Here is a 16,509-nt window from a genome sequence, read left to right on the forward strand (position 1 = left end):
AACCCGGATCTCCTGAGACCCAGTCAAGCACTCTAACCACTACACCACTCTGTGATGGCAGTTAATTTTTGACATTCTTATCCAGTCCTTCCTCTAACGACCTCAGGCTGATGTGCATGATCCCCCGTCCCCTTTCTATCCTCACATCAACACTGGGAGGAAGGTTAGACAGAGAAAGTGACTGGACCAAGATCACCCAGTGAGCGCTGTGGCTGAGTGCAGGATTTGAACCCAGCTCTCCCTGGTCTTAATCCTACAACTCCCATAAACTCTAGCCAGCTTGGCTAATAGTCAGGGATCATTGGGGGTTGGACTCGATGGTCTTATAGGCCCCTTCCAGCCCTACCATTCTATGACTATAGAAGCTGTAGTCTGGAGGGCACCGACTGCCTGCTGTAACCACTACACCCCACTAACTCTCAACCTGAGAGCCAGTGTAGTGTAGTGGTGAGAGTGACGGACTGGGAGCCGGGAGATCCGGGTTCTAGTCCCCACTCGGCCATGGAAGCTCACTGGGTGACTTTGGGCCAGTCACAGACTCTCAGCCCAACCTACCTCACAGGGTTGTTGTTGTGAGGATACAACGGTGAGGAGGAGGATAATGTAAGCTGCCTTGAGTTCCTTGCGAGAGGGAGAAAGGCGGGGTATAAATGCAATAAATAAATAAATAAATAAAACCTTCAGCTTGTGCCAAATCAAAGAGAGGCTATAACTAACTGCAGTGCAAAAAGAAGTAACAGAAATCATGCTCATCGATGTTGCCTTGTCTACCAGCTGCCAGGCTGTGAGAAGTTCACTTTACCCAGGAAGAATAATTTCAGATGAGAGAGAGAGAAGGTGCTTCCAGATGAGGCTTTTATTGTGCAATTGCCCTGCAGCATTCACAGACTGTCACGTTGATGTCTTCCGCTCGTAACCCTCCCGTGTTTCTGCCATCTTTTTTTCTTACCCTGAAAAATCCAGTAGGATGGAATTGTTGCGCAATGTCCTTTGATTGGTAGCTCGAGGAGCATGCAGAGGTCACTTCCACAGTAGCGGCTTAGTGTGGCATTGCCACGCTTTGTTCACTCCCTCCCCAGCTTTCCCCCCCACAGGAATGTAAGAATAGCGCCATCTCTGCAGATGCTATTAGTGGTCCTTTTCCGCCTGTTTGTAATTCCCTTTTCAAGCTTTACCCACTTGAAATTATTTGGTGTCATCAGCAAACTTGGCCAAATCACTGCTCGCCCCTAATTCCAGATCGCTTCTGAACAAGTTGAAAAGCATCGGTCCCAATTAGGGATGTCAGAGAAATCTGCAACGGAACCGAATGAGTTTGGATTTTCATGAATCTGATTGGTGGATTCCACAGCGGACTGGCTTTCCCCCCCTCGGGTGGATTCTGTGGACTTGCAGACCGATTTTCTAACTTTCCTGAATTCTGCGCAAATTTTGTCATAGAAAAATATGCAAAATAAAAAAACCTGGTCAAAAATGTGCATTTCCCCCATAGGCTAAAGCACAGATAATGCACATTTGGGGAGAATTTGTGCTTTTTCACACGTGCAAAATTGTGCTTTGTGCAAATGTGAATTTGTGCAAATTTGGAAACAAACGAATCTGATTCTGTCGATGGGCAGAGAGTGAAAGGTGCCTGGCAGTCTGCGAAACACAGATGGAATGGATTTTACACAATCCGTACATCTCTAGTCCCAATACAGATCTTTGGGGCACCCTGCTGTTTACATCCCTCCATTGCAAGAATTAACCATTTCTTCCTACTCTCTGCTTTCTGTTCTTGAACCAGTTACTGATCCATAAGAGGATCTACTCCAGTGAATCTTTATTTGAGTGGCTTCAGATTCGTCGCTTTCTGCATGAATTTACAAGGAGTTGCGGGACCCACAGCATAGATGTAGTTCAGATGGAACTTGGGAAAAGATTTCCCTAAGTCAGGGGTGGGGAAGCTCAGGCCAATCCAGCCCTCCTGGGGTCGCATTCCAGCCCCCCAGAGTTTCCCAGATGGCTGTGCTTCCTTTCCCCTGAGTTTCCCAGCCTTTGCATGAATTTATTTGCCCATTCTAAAAGGTCAAAATGCCTCTCCTAAGGCTTAGTTACTGGCATTAGTACTTTTATGTTACAATATGCTGGCGTTTTTCTCCCCACCCCTTTTGCCTTTGGTCCTGCCCACCACTGGAATGCAGCCCCTGAGAGCTTCTCCGAAAATTAATTCCGCCCTCGGGCTGAAAGAGATTCCCCGCTCCTGTCCCAAGTGATGGGTGAAGGCAGGGCCAGCGTGGAGGAACGGAGCGGCAGGGGATGTGATTTTGCTAGGGCTCCTTCTTACACTGCCTTTGCTGTTCAGATCTGGCAGCTGGCCCTGTGTATTGTCATGGTCTTCTCCGTCACTCTGTCTGTGTTTCCCACCATCACCGCCAGCGTTGCCAGCACGTCTGAGAACAAAACCTGGAGTGAGTGATGGGGCCTTTGGGAGAGGGATGGAATGAGGAGGGCTGGTCCTACCTAGCAAGAGTTTGGGAGGTCGCTGGAGAACCGCTGCCAGTCAGAGTAGACCAGCCTCTGGACTTCAGCTCCCACCAGCTCCAGGCAGCTTGGCCAGTGGTGAGGAATTCTGGGAACTGTAGGCCAAAACATTTGGAGGGCACCAGATTGGGGAAGGCTAGAATGGAAAATACTAGGCTAGAGTGAGCAATAGCCCGCCCTAGTCCCACCTCTGCAAAGGAAATGAGCGGCACAGAGGCTGGGAGTGGGGACTTAGCGTGAAGCTTGATTTGCTTGCGAGAGCCTTTGGGAGCTTTCTTAACTTTTCTTTGAAAATGCCTGTGCTGCTTTCCCACTTTAACAAAATTCGCAAGGCAGCATAGAGATAATAATACTGATAATCAAGTGATGGTGCTTTACAAGAGGACAGGAGCTTACTTTCTTAAAATTCAGCGCATCATCTAATTCTCAGAGGTGCACTGTCTCTGAACTTGGAGGTTCTATGCGGGATGCAAGAACCCAGAGGAAAGCAAAGAATGTGACATGAAGCACAGCACTAAGTTTCTTGAGAATCTCTCGGCTTTTGTTTTAAAAATGAAAGCCAAGTTTCCAGTCCTTGTGGTGGTGAAATATAATGCTGGAAAGTCTGTCCGCGATGTCTGCTAAAATCTCAGAACCCAGAGGGGTTGCCAAAGATTCCCAGTGGTCAAGGAGTGAGGCTTAAGTGCCCAGAATTGCTCCTTGCCCCCCTAGCTCCAACTAGTGAAAGCAGAATAAATTATATGATATGCAAATTGATGCAAATGTATGTAATATATATACAGGTTGCCGTATGTGGGTTCCCTGCATGCAGAGGCCTGTTGCCACTTATAGCTTCATCCTACGTTTTTGCCATGATCCTTTTTTTTAACACCATCTAAATAAGTGGCCATTGCCACATCTCGTGGCAGTGAGTTCCAGCAGTGAAGTACACACTGAAGATGCAAATGTACTTAAAATAAATAAACATACAGGTGGGATTCACTTTTGTGCAAGCATGCAGGCCAGCAAGCAACCATTACGGGGATGTCAAAGCTGCTATTCAGTAGATCAGGAGAGGAGAGCCTCTCTAATTCCCCACCCAGCATTTAGATGTGTGCGGCTGTCTCACAACAACTGCAGTTCTGTGTCCCATTCTCTTCCCCACCCCCAATTTCTCTGTCTGTTCTCTCTACGTCAGCCAAGTTCTTCACTCCGGTCTGCTGTTTCCTTCTTTTCAACGTCATGGACTCGCTGGGCCGCAGTGCCACCTCCTATTTCCTCTGGGTAAGTGATCGATGGGTGGTGATTGTGTGAGCAGTGGGATTTGCTTCCAGCTTAGTTCTGCTCTATGCTGGGGACGAGCAGCACGACTGTCACCTTTGATGAAAGTCCAAAGGGTCCCTTATTAGTTTCTCATAGCAAAAACAACGAGGAAGAGGCCTGTGACCCCTGCAAGGCAAACAATTCTGTTGTGGCATAACCTGATCAAGAAAGAGATCCGAGGGCTGTGGTGGACAGCTCGATGAAAATGTCGACTCAGTGTGCAGCTGCTGTGAAAAAGGCAAACTCCATGTTAGGCATAATTAGGAAAGGAACTGAAAATAAAACTGCCAAGATCGTACTCCCCTCATACAAATCTATGGGGTGACTACGCTTGGAATACTGTGTACAGTTCTGGTCACTTCACCTAAGAAAGGATATTGTAGAGTTGGAAAAAGAGCAGAAAGGGGCAACTAAAATGATCAAGGGGCTGGAGCAAAAACCCTGAGAGGAAAGGTTACAACAACTGGGCTTGTTTAGCTTGGAAAGAAGGAGGGTAAGGGGAGACATGAGAGAGGTGTGTGCAAAATTATGCCTGGTGTGGAGAAAGAGGAGAAGGAGACATTTTTCTCCTTCTCTCATAATACTAGAACCCGACAGGGTCATCCTATGAAGCTGATTGATGGGAGATTCAGGATAGATAAAAGGACTTCTTCACACAGCGCATAAACTGTGGAATTCTCTACCTCAAGACATAGTGATGGCCACCAATTTGGATGGCTTTCAAAGGGGGCTGGACAAATTCCTAGAGGGGAAGGCTATCAATGGCTACTCGTCCTGATGGCTCTGTGCTGCCCCCAATATCGGAGGCAGTCTGTCGATGAGCACCAGTTGCAGGGGAACATGGGTGGGAGGGTGCTGTTGTTCTCCTGTCCTGCTTAGGGGTTTCCTGCAGGCAGCTGGGTGGCCGCTGTGTGAACAGAATGCTGGACTAAATGGCCCTTGGTCTGATCCAACAGCGCTCTTGTGATGTTCTTATAATCTTCCATGGGCCAGGACTGCTTCATCAGACCCAGGAGGTACTATTCTTAGTTGGCAGACTATACGTGAACCTGCCTGAATGCTTAGATCAGGGATGGGGAACATGAACCCGCCAGATGTTGCTGGACTGCAACTCCCATCAGCCCTAGCCAGCCTAGTCAGTGGTGAGGGCTGATGGGAGCTGTAGTCCAGCAACATCAGGAGGGCCACACGTCCCCCATTCCTGCCTTAGATCAGAGGTGGGCAACTTGTGGTCCTCCACCTCTTTTGGCTACAACGCCCATCAGCCCTAGCCAGTGTATCCAATGGTGAGGGATGATGGGAGCTGTAGTCCAGCAATATTGGAGAGGGCCATACATTCTCTGCCACTGCTTTGGATCTCCTTCTGAGAATCTTCTCCGGCCACTCTCGCCTTTTGAGGTTGGGTTAGGTTTAGTATTTGTTTATTTCGAAGCCTATTTAGAACGTAACGAATAAACAAGGACTGCTTTGTCTGTTTGTGTCGTCGCTCTCCCCAGCCAGAAAAGCACCTACGGCTGCTCCCCGCAGTGGTGGGTCTCCGCCTGCTGGTCGTCCCCCTCCTCCTCCTGTGCAATGTCCCCCAGCGTGCTTCCCTGCCCATACTGTTCCGCCAGGATGCCTGGTTCATCCTCTTCATGGTCGTCTTCTCGCTCTCCAGCGGCTACTTCGTCTCCCTCACCATGTGCCTGGCACCAAAGTGAGTAGGGAACGGAGCAACCTTCTCCCCCTGAAACACCGGGGAACAGAATGTGAACGGGGTGTCCACATTACCTGATCGTTCCTCTTAATTTTAAAGGGGTGTGAGATGGCTCAATGCTACCATAGAGGGATAAGCTTAAGGGCGGAATTCAATTTCTGAGGAACTCTCGGGGGCCACATTCCAGTGGTGAGCAGGCCAGAAATGCCAGCAGACTGTAGTTTAGAGCTCTTATTAACTAAAGCTGTGCACAAATGGCCTCTCAAAATTCTCCGGCCTGTTTCATAGAATCATAGAATAGTAGGGTTGGAAGGGGCCTATAAGGCCATCGAGCCCAACCCCCTGCTCAATGCAGGAATCCAAATCAGAGCATCCCTGACAAATGGCTGTCCAGCCTCGTCTTGAAGGCCTCCAGTGTGGGAGAGCCCACCACCTCCCCAGGTAATTGGTTCCATTGTCGTATTGCTCTTACAGTCAGGAAGTTTTTCCTGATGTTCAGCCGGAATCTGGCTTCCTGTCACTTGAGCCCATTATTCCATGTCCTGCACTCTGGGATGATCAAGAAGAGATCCTGGCCTTCTTTTCTGTGACACCCTTTCAAGTACTTGAAGAGTGCTATCATATCTCCCCTCAGTCTTCTCTTCTCAAGGCTAAACATGCCCAGTTCTTTCCGTCTCTCTTCATAGGGCTTTGTTTCCAGTCCCCTGATCATCTTTGTTGCCCTCCTCTGAACCCTCTCCAGTTTGTCTGCATCCTTCTTAAAGTGTGGTGCCCAGAACTGGACACAGTACTCCAGATGAGGCCTAACCAGTGCTGAGTAGAGGGGAACTAGTACTTCCCGGGATTTGGAAGCTATGCTTCTATTAATGCAGCCCAAAAGAGCATTGGCCTTTTTTGCAGCCACATCACATGGTTGGCTCATATTCAGCTTGTGATCGACAACAATTCCAAGATCCTTCTCGCTTGTAGTGTGGTTGAGCCACGTATCCCCCATCTTGTAACTGTGCCTTTGGTTTCTTTTTCCTAGGTGCAGAACTTGGCATTTATCCCTATTAAATGTCATTCTGTTGTTTTCTGCCCAGCGCTCCAGTCCATCCAGATCACTTTGAATTTTGTTTCTGTCTTCCAAAGTATTAGCTATCCCGCCCAATTTTTTTGTCATCTGCAAATTTGATCAGCATTCCCTGCACCTCCTCCTCCAAGTCATTCATAAAAATGTTGAAGAGCACTGGGCCCAGGACTGAGCCCTGCGGTACCCCACTCGTTACCTTTCCCCAGTTTGAGAAGGTCCCATTCATAAGCACTCTTTGAGTCCGATTCTGTAGCCAACTGTGGATCCACCGGATCGTTGTTTCATCTAGCCCACTTTGAGCTAGTTTGCTCATCAGGATCTCATGGGGCACTTTGTCGAAAGCTTTGCTGAAGTCGAGGTATATGATGTCTACAGCATTCCCACGGTCTACAAGGGAGGTGACCTGATCAAAAAATGAGATCAGATTTGTCTGGCAGGACTTGTTTTTGACAAATCCATGTTGGCTTTGAGTAATCACGGCATTGTTGTCAAGGTGCTTCCAGATGGATTCCTTTATCATCTGCTCCAGAATTTTCCCAGGGATTGATGTCAGACTGACTGGTCTTTAGTTCCCAGGTTCCTCCTCTTTACCCTTTTCGAAGATAGGGACAACGTTAGCCCTCCTCCAGTCATCTGGCACTTCCCCCGTCCTCCATGATTTCTCAAAGAGAATAGACAGCGGTTCTGAGAGTTCTTCTGCCAGTTCCTTTATGACTCTAGGATGCAGTTCATCTGGCCCTGGAGATTTGAACTCATTCAAAGTAATGAGGTGTTCCTTGACCATATGCCTATCGATCTCAAGCTGCAATCCTGCCCCTTCAGCCTGTACTTCGCCTTTGCCAGGGGGGTCATAGACCCTCTTTTGGGAGAAGACTGAGCCAAAGTAGGAATTGAGCACCTCTGCCTTTTCTTTGTCATCTGTTATCGTTTTGCCATCCTTATTTAATAGCTGAACCACCATTTCTTTCCTCTGCCTTTTACTATGCACGTAGCTGAAGAAAGCCTTTTTCTTGTTTTTAGCATCCCTCGCTAACCTCGGCTCATTCTCAGCTTTAGCCTTCCTGACGCCATCCCTGCAATTCTGTGCTATCTGCCTGTACTCTTCCTTTGTTACTTGGCCTTCTTTCCACTTCCTATATGTGTCCTTTTTTGTTTTCAGGTCATCCCTAAGCTTTTTGTGAAGCCACATTGGCTTCTTCTGTTGTCTTCCACCTTTTCTTCTTGTTGGAATTGTTTGTGATTGTGCCTTGAGAATTTCCTTTTTTAAAAGCTCCCACCCATCTTGGACTCCTTTTCTCGCTAGCATCGCTTGCCATGGGACCTTACTGATCATTGTTCTGAGTTTATGAAAATCAGCTTTCCTAAAATCCAGGGTACGCATTTGACTACACTCGGCTTTTGCTTCCCTTAGAACCAAGAACTCAAGTACAACATGGTCGCTTTCCCCCAGAGTTCCTGTAACTGCTACTTTAGCCACTAAGTCATCTCTGTTGGTTAGGATCAAGTCAAGGATAGCCGATCCTCTAGTTCCTTCCTCTACTTTCTGTAGGAGGAAGTTATCCACCACACAAGTCAGGAATTTTCTGGAGGGGCCATGTTTTGCAGAATTTGTCTCCCAACAAATATCGGGGAAATTGAAGTCCCCCATTACTACTACATCATGCTTCCTTAAAACATTGGCTATTTGCTTTTCAAAAGTTTCATCCTTGTCTTCTCCTTGATTGGGTGGCCGGTAGTAGACTCCGACCACCAGGTTCCTTTTATTCTTTGCTCCATTTATTTCCACCCAGATGCTCTCGATGGGGCTACCAAGCTCCTCCTCCTGTATTTCTGTGCAGAGATATGTATTTTTCACATACAGTGCAACCCCACCTCCCTTTCTGTTCCTCCTGTTCCTTTTGAACAAGTTATATCCTTCAATTGCTGTATTCCAGTCATCAGAGTCATCCCACCAAGTCTCAGTTATACCTATCAGGTCATAATTTCCCTCTTGTATTAAGAGTTCAAGTTCGTTCTGTTTGTTTCCCATAGTCTGGGCATTAGTATATAGACATCGAAGACCATGTGCTTCATAGTCTGGCTTTCTTCCTACATGTGTCTGAAGACTATTATTGGGCGCTATCAGAGCTGTTCTCTCCGTTGCAGTGCATGCGCCTACGTCCATTGTTACCCCCAACATTACATCTCCCTTCCCCGTAGGATTCAGTTTAAAGCCCTCCTGATGAAGTTCTTCATGCTGTGGCCAAACAAATTCTTCCCATCCTTTGTGAGGTGCAACCCGTCCCTAGCCAACAGCCCATCTTCCAGGAAGTATAGCCCGTGGTCCCAGAATCCAATTCTCTCTCGTCGGCGCCACCTTCGTAGCCAGTCATTCACCCGGAGTATTTTTCGTTCCCTTTCTATCCCTCTTCTAACTACTGGAAGGATGGATGAGAAAACTATCTGGGCCGCAAAGTTCTTGAGTTTCCTTCCCAAAGCTTCAAAGTCTGACGTGATCTCTTCGTAGCTCCGCTTGGCGGTATCATTTATTCCCACATGGATGAGAAGAAAGGGATACCTGTCAGTGGGCTTTATGAGTGCAGGCAACCTTTCAGTCACGTCTCTAATCTGTCCTCCCGGGAGACAACATACCTGGCGAGTCCATGGGTCTTCGCGACATACTTGGGTCTCGATCCTACGCAGCAAGGAGTCTCCCACTACTACCACTCTTCTCTTCTTCTTGTAGGCCTGGGTTTCATTGCCTCATCGTTTGTGGGCAGAAAAACTGCAGGGACAATTTCACCGAATCTCTCCTAGGGGAGGAGAAATTCTCCAACAGTTTCCCATGGATAAGGCTCACTGTTGGCAGGGGTTGTAGCACAGCTTCTTTCTTTTTTTCCTGAGGGTTTGAGGTTTATTCCACTGCTTCTGCAGGTGGCAACAGACTCAGCTGCGTTGAGGCTTCCACTTTTTTGAGGCAGAATTTTGAATTTCTTTGGATGGTATTTTTGAGCTTCCCTAATCATTCCGAGGTGGCTGAGGGTGCCGTATGTGTTTTCTCTCGCTGTTGCACGTCTTTCCACTGCTCTGCAGCCTCCCCGGCCACCTGTGTGAACGTTAAAAGCCCCATGGGAGGAATTGCCTCAGGATGTCTTCCTCATGATGGCTTTAACTGAAGTGAGGGAAGCCGCGGAGGCTACAGGCTGCCACAGAGATTACTGTACAGTGACAGACAGGGCACTCATGCACACTCCTCAGCCACCTCACAAGTAAGGTGAGCCCAAGAACCCCAAACCCAGGCCACGAGAATTTCTCTGAAATTTCTCCTCCTTTGAATTTCTTTTCGAAAGCAGTTTCTTTTCTGTCAAGTTGAACGAGAATGGTCAGAAAAAGATGTGGGAGAAATTTTCGGCACAGCACTATTATTAGCCAAGCCTTAGGAGAGGCATTTCAACCTTTTAGAATTGCAGGGGGTTGTACAAAAGCCAGGAAACCGTCAAATTATAAGTGGTTGGGGGGAGGGGGCGTGGCCAGGGAAAGGGATGTGGCCACCAATGACCTAGGGAGGTGGGGGGCTCTCGACAAGGCTGGACAGCCATCTGTCGGGGATGCTCTGACTTGGATTCCTGCATGGAGCAGGGGGTTGGACTTGATGGTCTGCTATTCTATCATTCTATCTGGGAAAGCGGCGTGGCGATCTGGGAAAGGGCCGTGGCCATCGCAGGCCCGAAGACCCCCAGCTGAAAGCTTTCTCTTCTTTTGTTCCACAGGCAGGTGCAGCCCCACGAGAGCGAGCTGGCGGGCGCGATCATGACCTTCTTCCTGGCCCTGGGTCTTTCCTGTGGGGCTGGGCTGTCCTTTGTCCTCAAGGTCTTGCTTTGATGGATACCACCCTGCAGTTACCAGGCCTTCGGAACACCCTGGAGGTGGATGGCTGTTCCTTGGTTTTCCTTCAAGCCCCCTCTGGTGCAGCAGCTAATGATCTCCTGCGTAGGGTGGGGAAGGGGGGGCATCTTAGCTGTCTCCCCACAAAGGGAAGACTTCTTTCCATCTGTGTACATGTGAATCTGCCTTTGCCCCACTGCCCTCCTCTTTTGTATATATTTTCTGACCAGCTCCAGGGTTTTTCATATGGGGAGGAGGTTGGAAGTGAGAATTGGCAAGATCCCGCTCCTAGGGATGTACGAAATGACTTACCTGTTTTGTTTCATACATTCATGGGAGGGGGAGGCGCTCTGTCCCTCCCCCCAAAATCCTCGATGGCCGGCTCTGCTCCGTGGCGACTCTGCGGAGCTGCCGGCCGGGGCAGCCCACAGCAACATCCAGCTGCTGCTGGGCTGCGCAGGGACACAAATGGCGGCCGCCGTAGCTGCCATTTGCGTCCCTTTTTTTTGCCATGATGGGCTACATAAATATTTACATAGCCTATCATAGCTAAAATGGTGAAGCAAATGGCGGCCGCAGATGTGGCTGCCATTCGCAGAGCAGCGCAAACGGCAGCAGATGAGTGCTCCGTTTCGTGCGCCTTTCGCGGGGTTGGGAGGTGGGGGGCTTCGTTCCACCACGGGTTTCGGGGGGCCGAATGCACTGGCATTCGGCCTCACCGAGATCTGTGGCGGATTCTCTGCCATCCCTACCCACTCCTCCTTCTGCAAGCGGAGGGGCCTGGCAGCCTCTTACATTGCGGTGCCTTCCTGAAATGCACAAAAAAGGAGACTTCGCAATCTCTGCACACTTCGCTTCTCTATCTACTTGGTGTTTGGATCTGGGAAACGTTGTCATGTGATGCACAATTGCTCTGTGGAATGTACTGTGAGGTGATGGAGGGGGAGGCGGCAAAGGGGGAAATCCATATTAAAGCCGCCATGGCTGGATTTACTCTCTCCCCACCCCAAAACGGCCTTCTGTAGCAAGGCATCCCAGATTCTCTCCTCCTCACTTCTGTCATTTTGTGGCTTCAAACTATTTGTGAAAACCACAGGGCTAGTAACTTGCATTCCTCCAGTGGAATAAACGAGGTCTGCGAGATGTCAAATTCTGCGGCAGCTTTTCTAATGCAGAATGAACGAGCGATTGAATGTAACTTGTTTAAATCCCTACTGTAATGATGCTGTATGAGGCTTGAACCCACAGATGCTTGCAAGTATTTCTGCCCCCTTTCCATAAAGGGTGATGGTTTCAAAGGCTGGTCCAAGCGATACATAAAATATCTGCGAGATTTCAAATTCTGCGGCAGCTTTTCTAATGCAGAATGAACGAGTGATTGAATGTAACTTGTTTAAATCCCTACTGTAATGATGCTGTATGAGGCTTGAACCCATGGATGCCTGCAAGTATTTCTGCCCCCTTTCCATAAAGGGTGATGGTTTCAAAGGCTGGTCCAAGAGATACATAAAATATCCAGGATTTGGAAAGGCAGAGGAGAAGAGATGAAAGGGAAGGGGGAGACCCGCCCCAGAAAGAGGCATAGAATTGGTGAGAAATGGTATAATACACCTTTAAAATGTGGTGCCAATTTTGGTCTCCGACAAAATGTTTTTATGGGGAAAGGAGGGTTTGTAGCACAAAAAAACAGCACGATGTTACTGTACGCCACCCTTCCCCAACTCAGTGTCCTCTAGATGTGTTATACTGGGGGTGACGGGTGTTGTAGTACAACACATCATCCTCAGCTAGGAGGGTGCGGTTGGGGAGAAAGCATATGCTCCCTTTCAGGTATTTCCTAGCTATTCAGTAGACTTAAGGAGGAACATCTGACAATGAGCTGTCATGAAAACACATCCCTGGAACATCCTGGGTTGTTAACACTCCTTTGTCAAGTCCTAGACTTTGTCCAGCAGTTGCCCCAAGGCAACCCAAAATGTTGGTCCTTTTCTCAGACATTTGATAGAAAAAGACATTTCAGTACCGCTGCACTGCTTCAATCTTGCTAGCTACTTAAGCAATAAGATAATATATAATCATGTTTCACTGTAAAACTTACATCCTGTTCATGATTCTTAACTAGAAACTCAACGTGTGAACAGGCGTGGCGGGGTGGTGCCACGTAGCTCCGCCCTCAACTTTGCGCATATTAAGTAGCCCTCTCTCCTCATATCCCTGTGTGCCGTGTGAATGTCTGCACAGAAGGTGCCTTTACAAGTACAGCTGTGTGCATGCAGGGCTCCTCTCTGTGCACAATGTCAGAGGTTGGGTTATGTGGCATGGTGCCACTTGTCTGTTGCGTAACGGTAATGTTTCAACAGGGCTAGAGGCTCACTTTTAAATAAATAAATAAGGGCACAATCCTATGCAAGTTTAGACAGAAAAAAGTCCTACAACTCCCAGCATTCCCCTGGGAGAATGCCAGGAACTGTGACATTCCTTTACTTGAAAGGTTGTCACAGAGAAGAAGGCCAGGATCTCTTCTTGATCATCCCAGAGTGCAGGACACGGAATAATGGGCTCAAGTGACAGGAAGCCAGATTCTGGCTGAACATCAGGAAAAACTTCCTGACTGTTAGAGCAATACGACAATGGAATCAATTGCCTAGGGAGATGGTGGGCTCTCCCCCACTGGAGGTATTCAAGGCGAGGCTGGACAGCCATCTGTCGGGGATGCTCTGACTTGGATTCCTGCATTGAGCAGGGGGTTGGACTCGATGGCCTTGTAGGCCCCATCCAACCCTGCTATTCTATGATTCTATCTAAACATGCTTTATGAAGGATCAAAGGATGATAGTGACATTGTTTTTTTAAATATGACTATACATTTATTTTACTGTTTGTGGTGTGGGTATTTTTTTTTTAATCCAGGTCTTTGTGGGTGATTTTGTTTAAATAAAAAGAGAATTGAAGTTTTTATTTGTTTTTGTTTTTTAAAGAAAATTTCTGTTGCATGTACAATGTTGAATTATTGCTATTTTTATGGTTAGTTGCTTATTCCCCCTCCAGTAAAATCTTTTTTAAAGTGTAAAACAAAGCCCAATGATGGTTGAGTCTCTCCCTTCCTACTATATTAACACCCCCAGAAAAAGTAGCCATAGCTTTGCTCCAGGAGAATTCCTCAGCATGCCCTGTCCATAATTCGGAGCAGGGAGGGAAGGGGAGGGTTTCGGAGGTAGAATGGGTACTGTTCCAGTTCCAGAACCATTACCAGCCTGGGTCAGATTTCTGACCCCTGCCAAATCCTCCAGGTAAATCACCCAAGGACAGCAGCAGTGCAAGGACCATCTCCAGATATTGTTTACGGCAGGGATGGGGAATTTCAGGCCCCACTGCTTCTCCCCATTTGATCTCTGAGTTGCAGCTGAACGGAGAGAAACGGTTTCCCCTGCTTCCCCCTGCGTTACCATTGGGCTTTTAAAAAGCTTCCATCCCTGCCAATGGGGGATTTTTAAAAGCCTGTCGATGCTATGCATGTCTAGACAGAAAAAAAGTCCTACAACTCCCAGCATTCCCCAGTCAGCATGGCTGGCTAGGGAATGCTGGGAGTTGCAGGACTTTTTTTCTGTCTAAACATGCATAAGATTGCTCCCTAGCTGAATCACAAGGGGATATTTTGGAGGGCGCCTTGCTGCTGCAGGGAGGGCTAACTCTCCCCACCCCTACTAAAAAAACTACCCCCTTGCTGCAATCAGGCTTTAAAAGAGCCTCCATTGACACCAATGGAGGCTTTTAAAAAGGTGAGGCGTTTAAAAAATCACTCGGCTGCCATCAGGCTTTTAAAAATGTAAGTGGCCACAAAACGCTGACTGTTGCAGGGAGTCAGGGGGAGGAATGAAGCGGCAGGAATCATGAACAGCAGCTCTCCACACTGTTAGACCTAAAATGTCACCCACGACATCAGGGGTTCATTCACCTGCTCATTTTCCCATGTGATTTATCCCATCATTTGCCAGCCATGCCGTTCTCCATAGGACAAACAGGCCAGTCTGTGCAATAAAGAATAAATGGACACAAATCTGACCATGGGAAATAGTAATATCCAAAAACCAGTGGGGAAACATTTCAGCCCCTCAGGAAACTCTGTGAATAATGCGGCCGTTCTCGTGCAAAATAACTTTGAAGGAGGCTGCAATGTGAAACTGGCAGATTGCAATACATCAAGAGGTTCGATTCAATCTCCCATGGCTTGAATATGGATAAAGGTGCTTAAAATAAAACAAAACTCACAGGTACATCCTATGCAAGTTTAGACAGAGAAAAACTCCTACAGTTCCCAGCATTACCCAGCCAACACAGCTGGCTGGGGCATGCTAGGAATTGTAGGACTTTTTCTGTTGAAACATGGATAGGATTACGCTCTACATGTGCTAAATAGCTTACTCAATACCAGGATGTCTGTTTTATCGTCAACAAGTTGTGAATGGCTACAGTGATGGTAACAGTAATTATCACGTTTTCCAGTGGGGTAGGAAGTCACGTTAATTTGTTGCAGAAAAAAAAAGGGGGGGAGGTTTCTGGCACCTTAAAAGCTAACATTTATTATGGCATAAGATGGCCTACCATCCTACATTAGATTTCCCTCTGACGTTGTTACAATTTCCCCACAACCATGTGTGCATCTGTAAGTAACATTAACACCTTGTTTTTAGACCAGTTTCTCTGGGTATTTATGGGTTGAGGAGTAATGGCGGAGATCAAGCAGCAAGCCAAGCTGAAGGGAAAGTTTACACAAACTTGATGACATTTCAAAACTTTTGGAACTGTTTTTCAGATATTGCTTTTGAAAGCCAGCATGACTGGAAATGTACTTGGGTGTGCTGCCAGAAGATTCAAATTAAATAGCTCTAAAACATAATTTTTTGATGGAAATTGGAATGGAGAGAATCCATTTTAGAAAATCCGCTCTCTTTCTCTCTTACCCACACCCCCGCTCCAATTAATGTCACTTCTCAGTGCAAGCACAGCCTGCTGGGTGTTCTTGGATCAGTCACTCTCAGCCTAACCTACCTCACAGGGTTATTGCGAGGATAAAATCGGGGTGGGGGCATGTATGCTGTTCTAAGCTCCCTGTAGGAAGGGCAGGATAGAAATGTCATAAAATATATAATGGGACCTTCAAGAAAATGATGCTGCATGGAGTATTCCTGTTTGAGGTTCCAACTACCCAGCCATAACTTCTCCAGCACATTCTAGTCCATTCTCCCTTGTTTTCCACCACCATTGCCCGTCTGAACAGGTACTCAGCATTCAGGAATCACTCAGCATGCTCAGTCCTCATTAGACTGTTTTGGGTCCCCCTATCATCCCCCCCCCAAGATTTATGGGCTTCGGGGGGGGGGGGATTTTGCAAACGTTTAGGTCTGATACTTCCCTCCTATGCCGGGATGGCTCCATTTGGATCCCAGCTCCATTTTGGCTACATAAGGATCCATACCCAAAGAATGAGTTTGCAATTGGTATATAGGACAATGAATATAATTTTAAATGTTGCCATTTTAGTTGGTCACAAGTTTTTAAAAATCTGTTCACCTAACCAGTTAAGGGCACAATCTTATGCATGTTTAGACAGAAATAGTTCCTGCAACTCCCAGCATTCCCCAGCCAGCACCGGGCGCATCCTTGGCGCTAACAGTGCAGTCCTATGCACATTTAGACTGAAAATGTCCTACAACTCCCAGCATTCCCCATCCAGTCCTTCCTGGGAAACCCAGGAAACTTCAGAATTTGCTTAAGGGCGCAATCCTAGGCAGGTTTAGACAGAAAAAAGTCCTACAGCTGTAAGTCCAACCCTGCCTAGGATTGCGCCCGAAACAAACTTTCCACAGTAGTTGGGCTACCAGCTGTTGTGCCCTTTCCATGATGACGAAGAAGAGGAGGAGAAGGGGGATCTGACTGGCTGGATTCATTTCAGGGCACCGGACTCACCCCCTCTCCCAACTTGACCAGTGAAATCCCCCAGGGGAAGTCTTGGGGGATCCCCACGAATCGCAGCCCAGTCAGATCTTGAGTG

The 16,509-nt window shown here is 47.6% G+C and overlaps 1 protein-coding gene across 4 annotated transcripts in view; it reads left to right on the top strand.

Moving 5' to 3' along the window:
* SLC29A2 (solute carrier family 29 member 2) overlaps positions 1–13,413 on the top strand; it is a 32,117-nt gene extending 18,704 nt beyond the window's left edge. For 2 of the 4 annotated variants that reach the window (XM_084824151.1, XM_084824150.1), the window contains 4 exons: positions 2,345–2,450; positions 3,701–3,786; positions 5,322–5,521; positions 10,343–13,412. In XM_084824151.1, the coding sequence (XP_084680277.1) occupies positions 2,345–2,450; positions 3,701–3,786; positions 5,322–5,521; positions 10,343–10,454 (504 nt within the window). In that variant the 3' untranslated portion in view covers positions 10,455–13,412. Of the gene's footprint in view, positions 1–2,344; positions 2,451–3,700; positions 3,787–5,321; positions 5,522–10,342 lie in introns of all 4 variants that reach the window. The other 2 variants (XM_084824153.1, XM_084824152.1) reach the window with 2 other exon arrangements.
* The last annotated feature ends 3,096 nt before the right edge of the window (positions 13,414–16,509 follow it).

This window comes from Heloderma suspectum, chromosome 17 (genome assembly GCF_057233095.1).
Source record: "Heloderma suspectum isolate Gila_16-S chromosome 17, 16-S_ref, whole genome shotgun sequence".
Classification (NCBI taxonomy): domain Eukaryota; kingdom Metazoa; phylum Chordata; class Lepidosauria; order Squamata; family Helodermatidae; genus Heloderma; species Heloderma suspectum.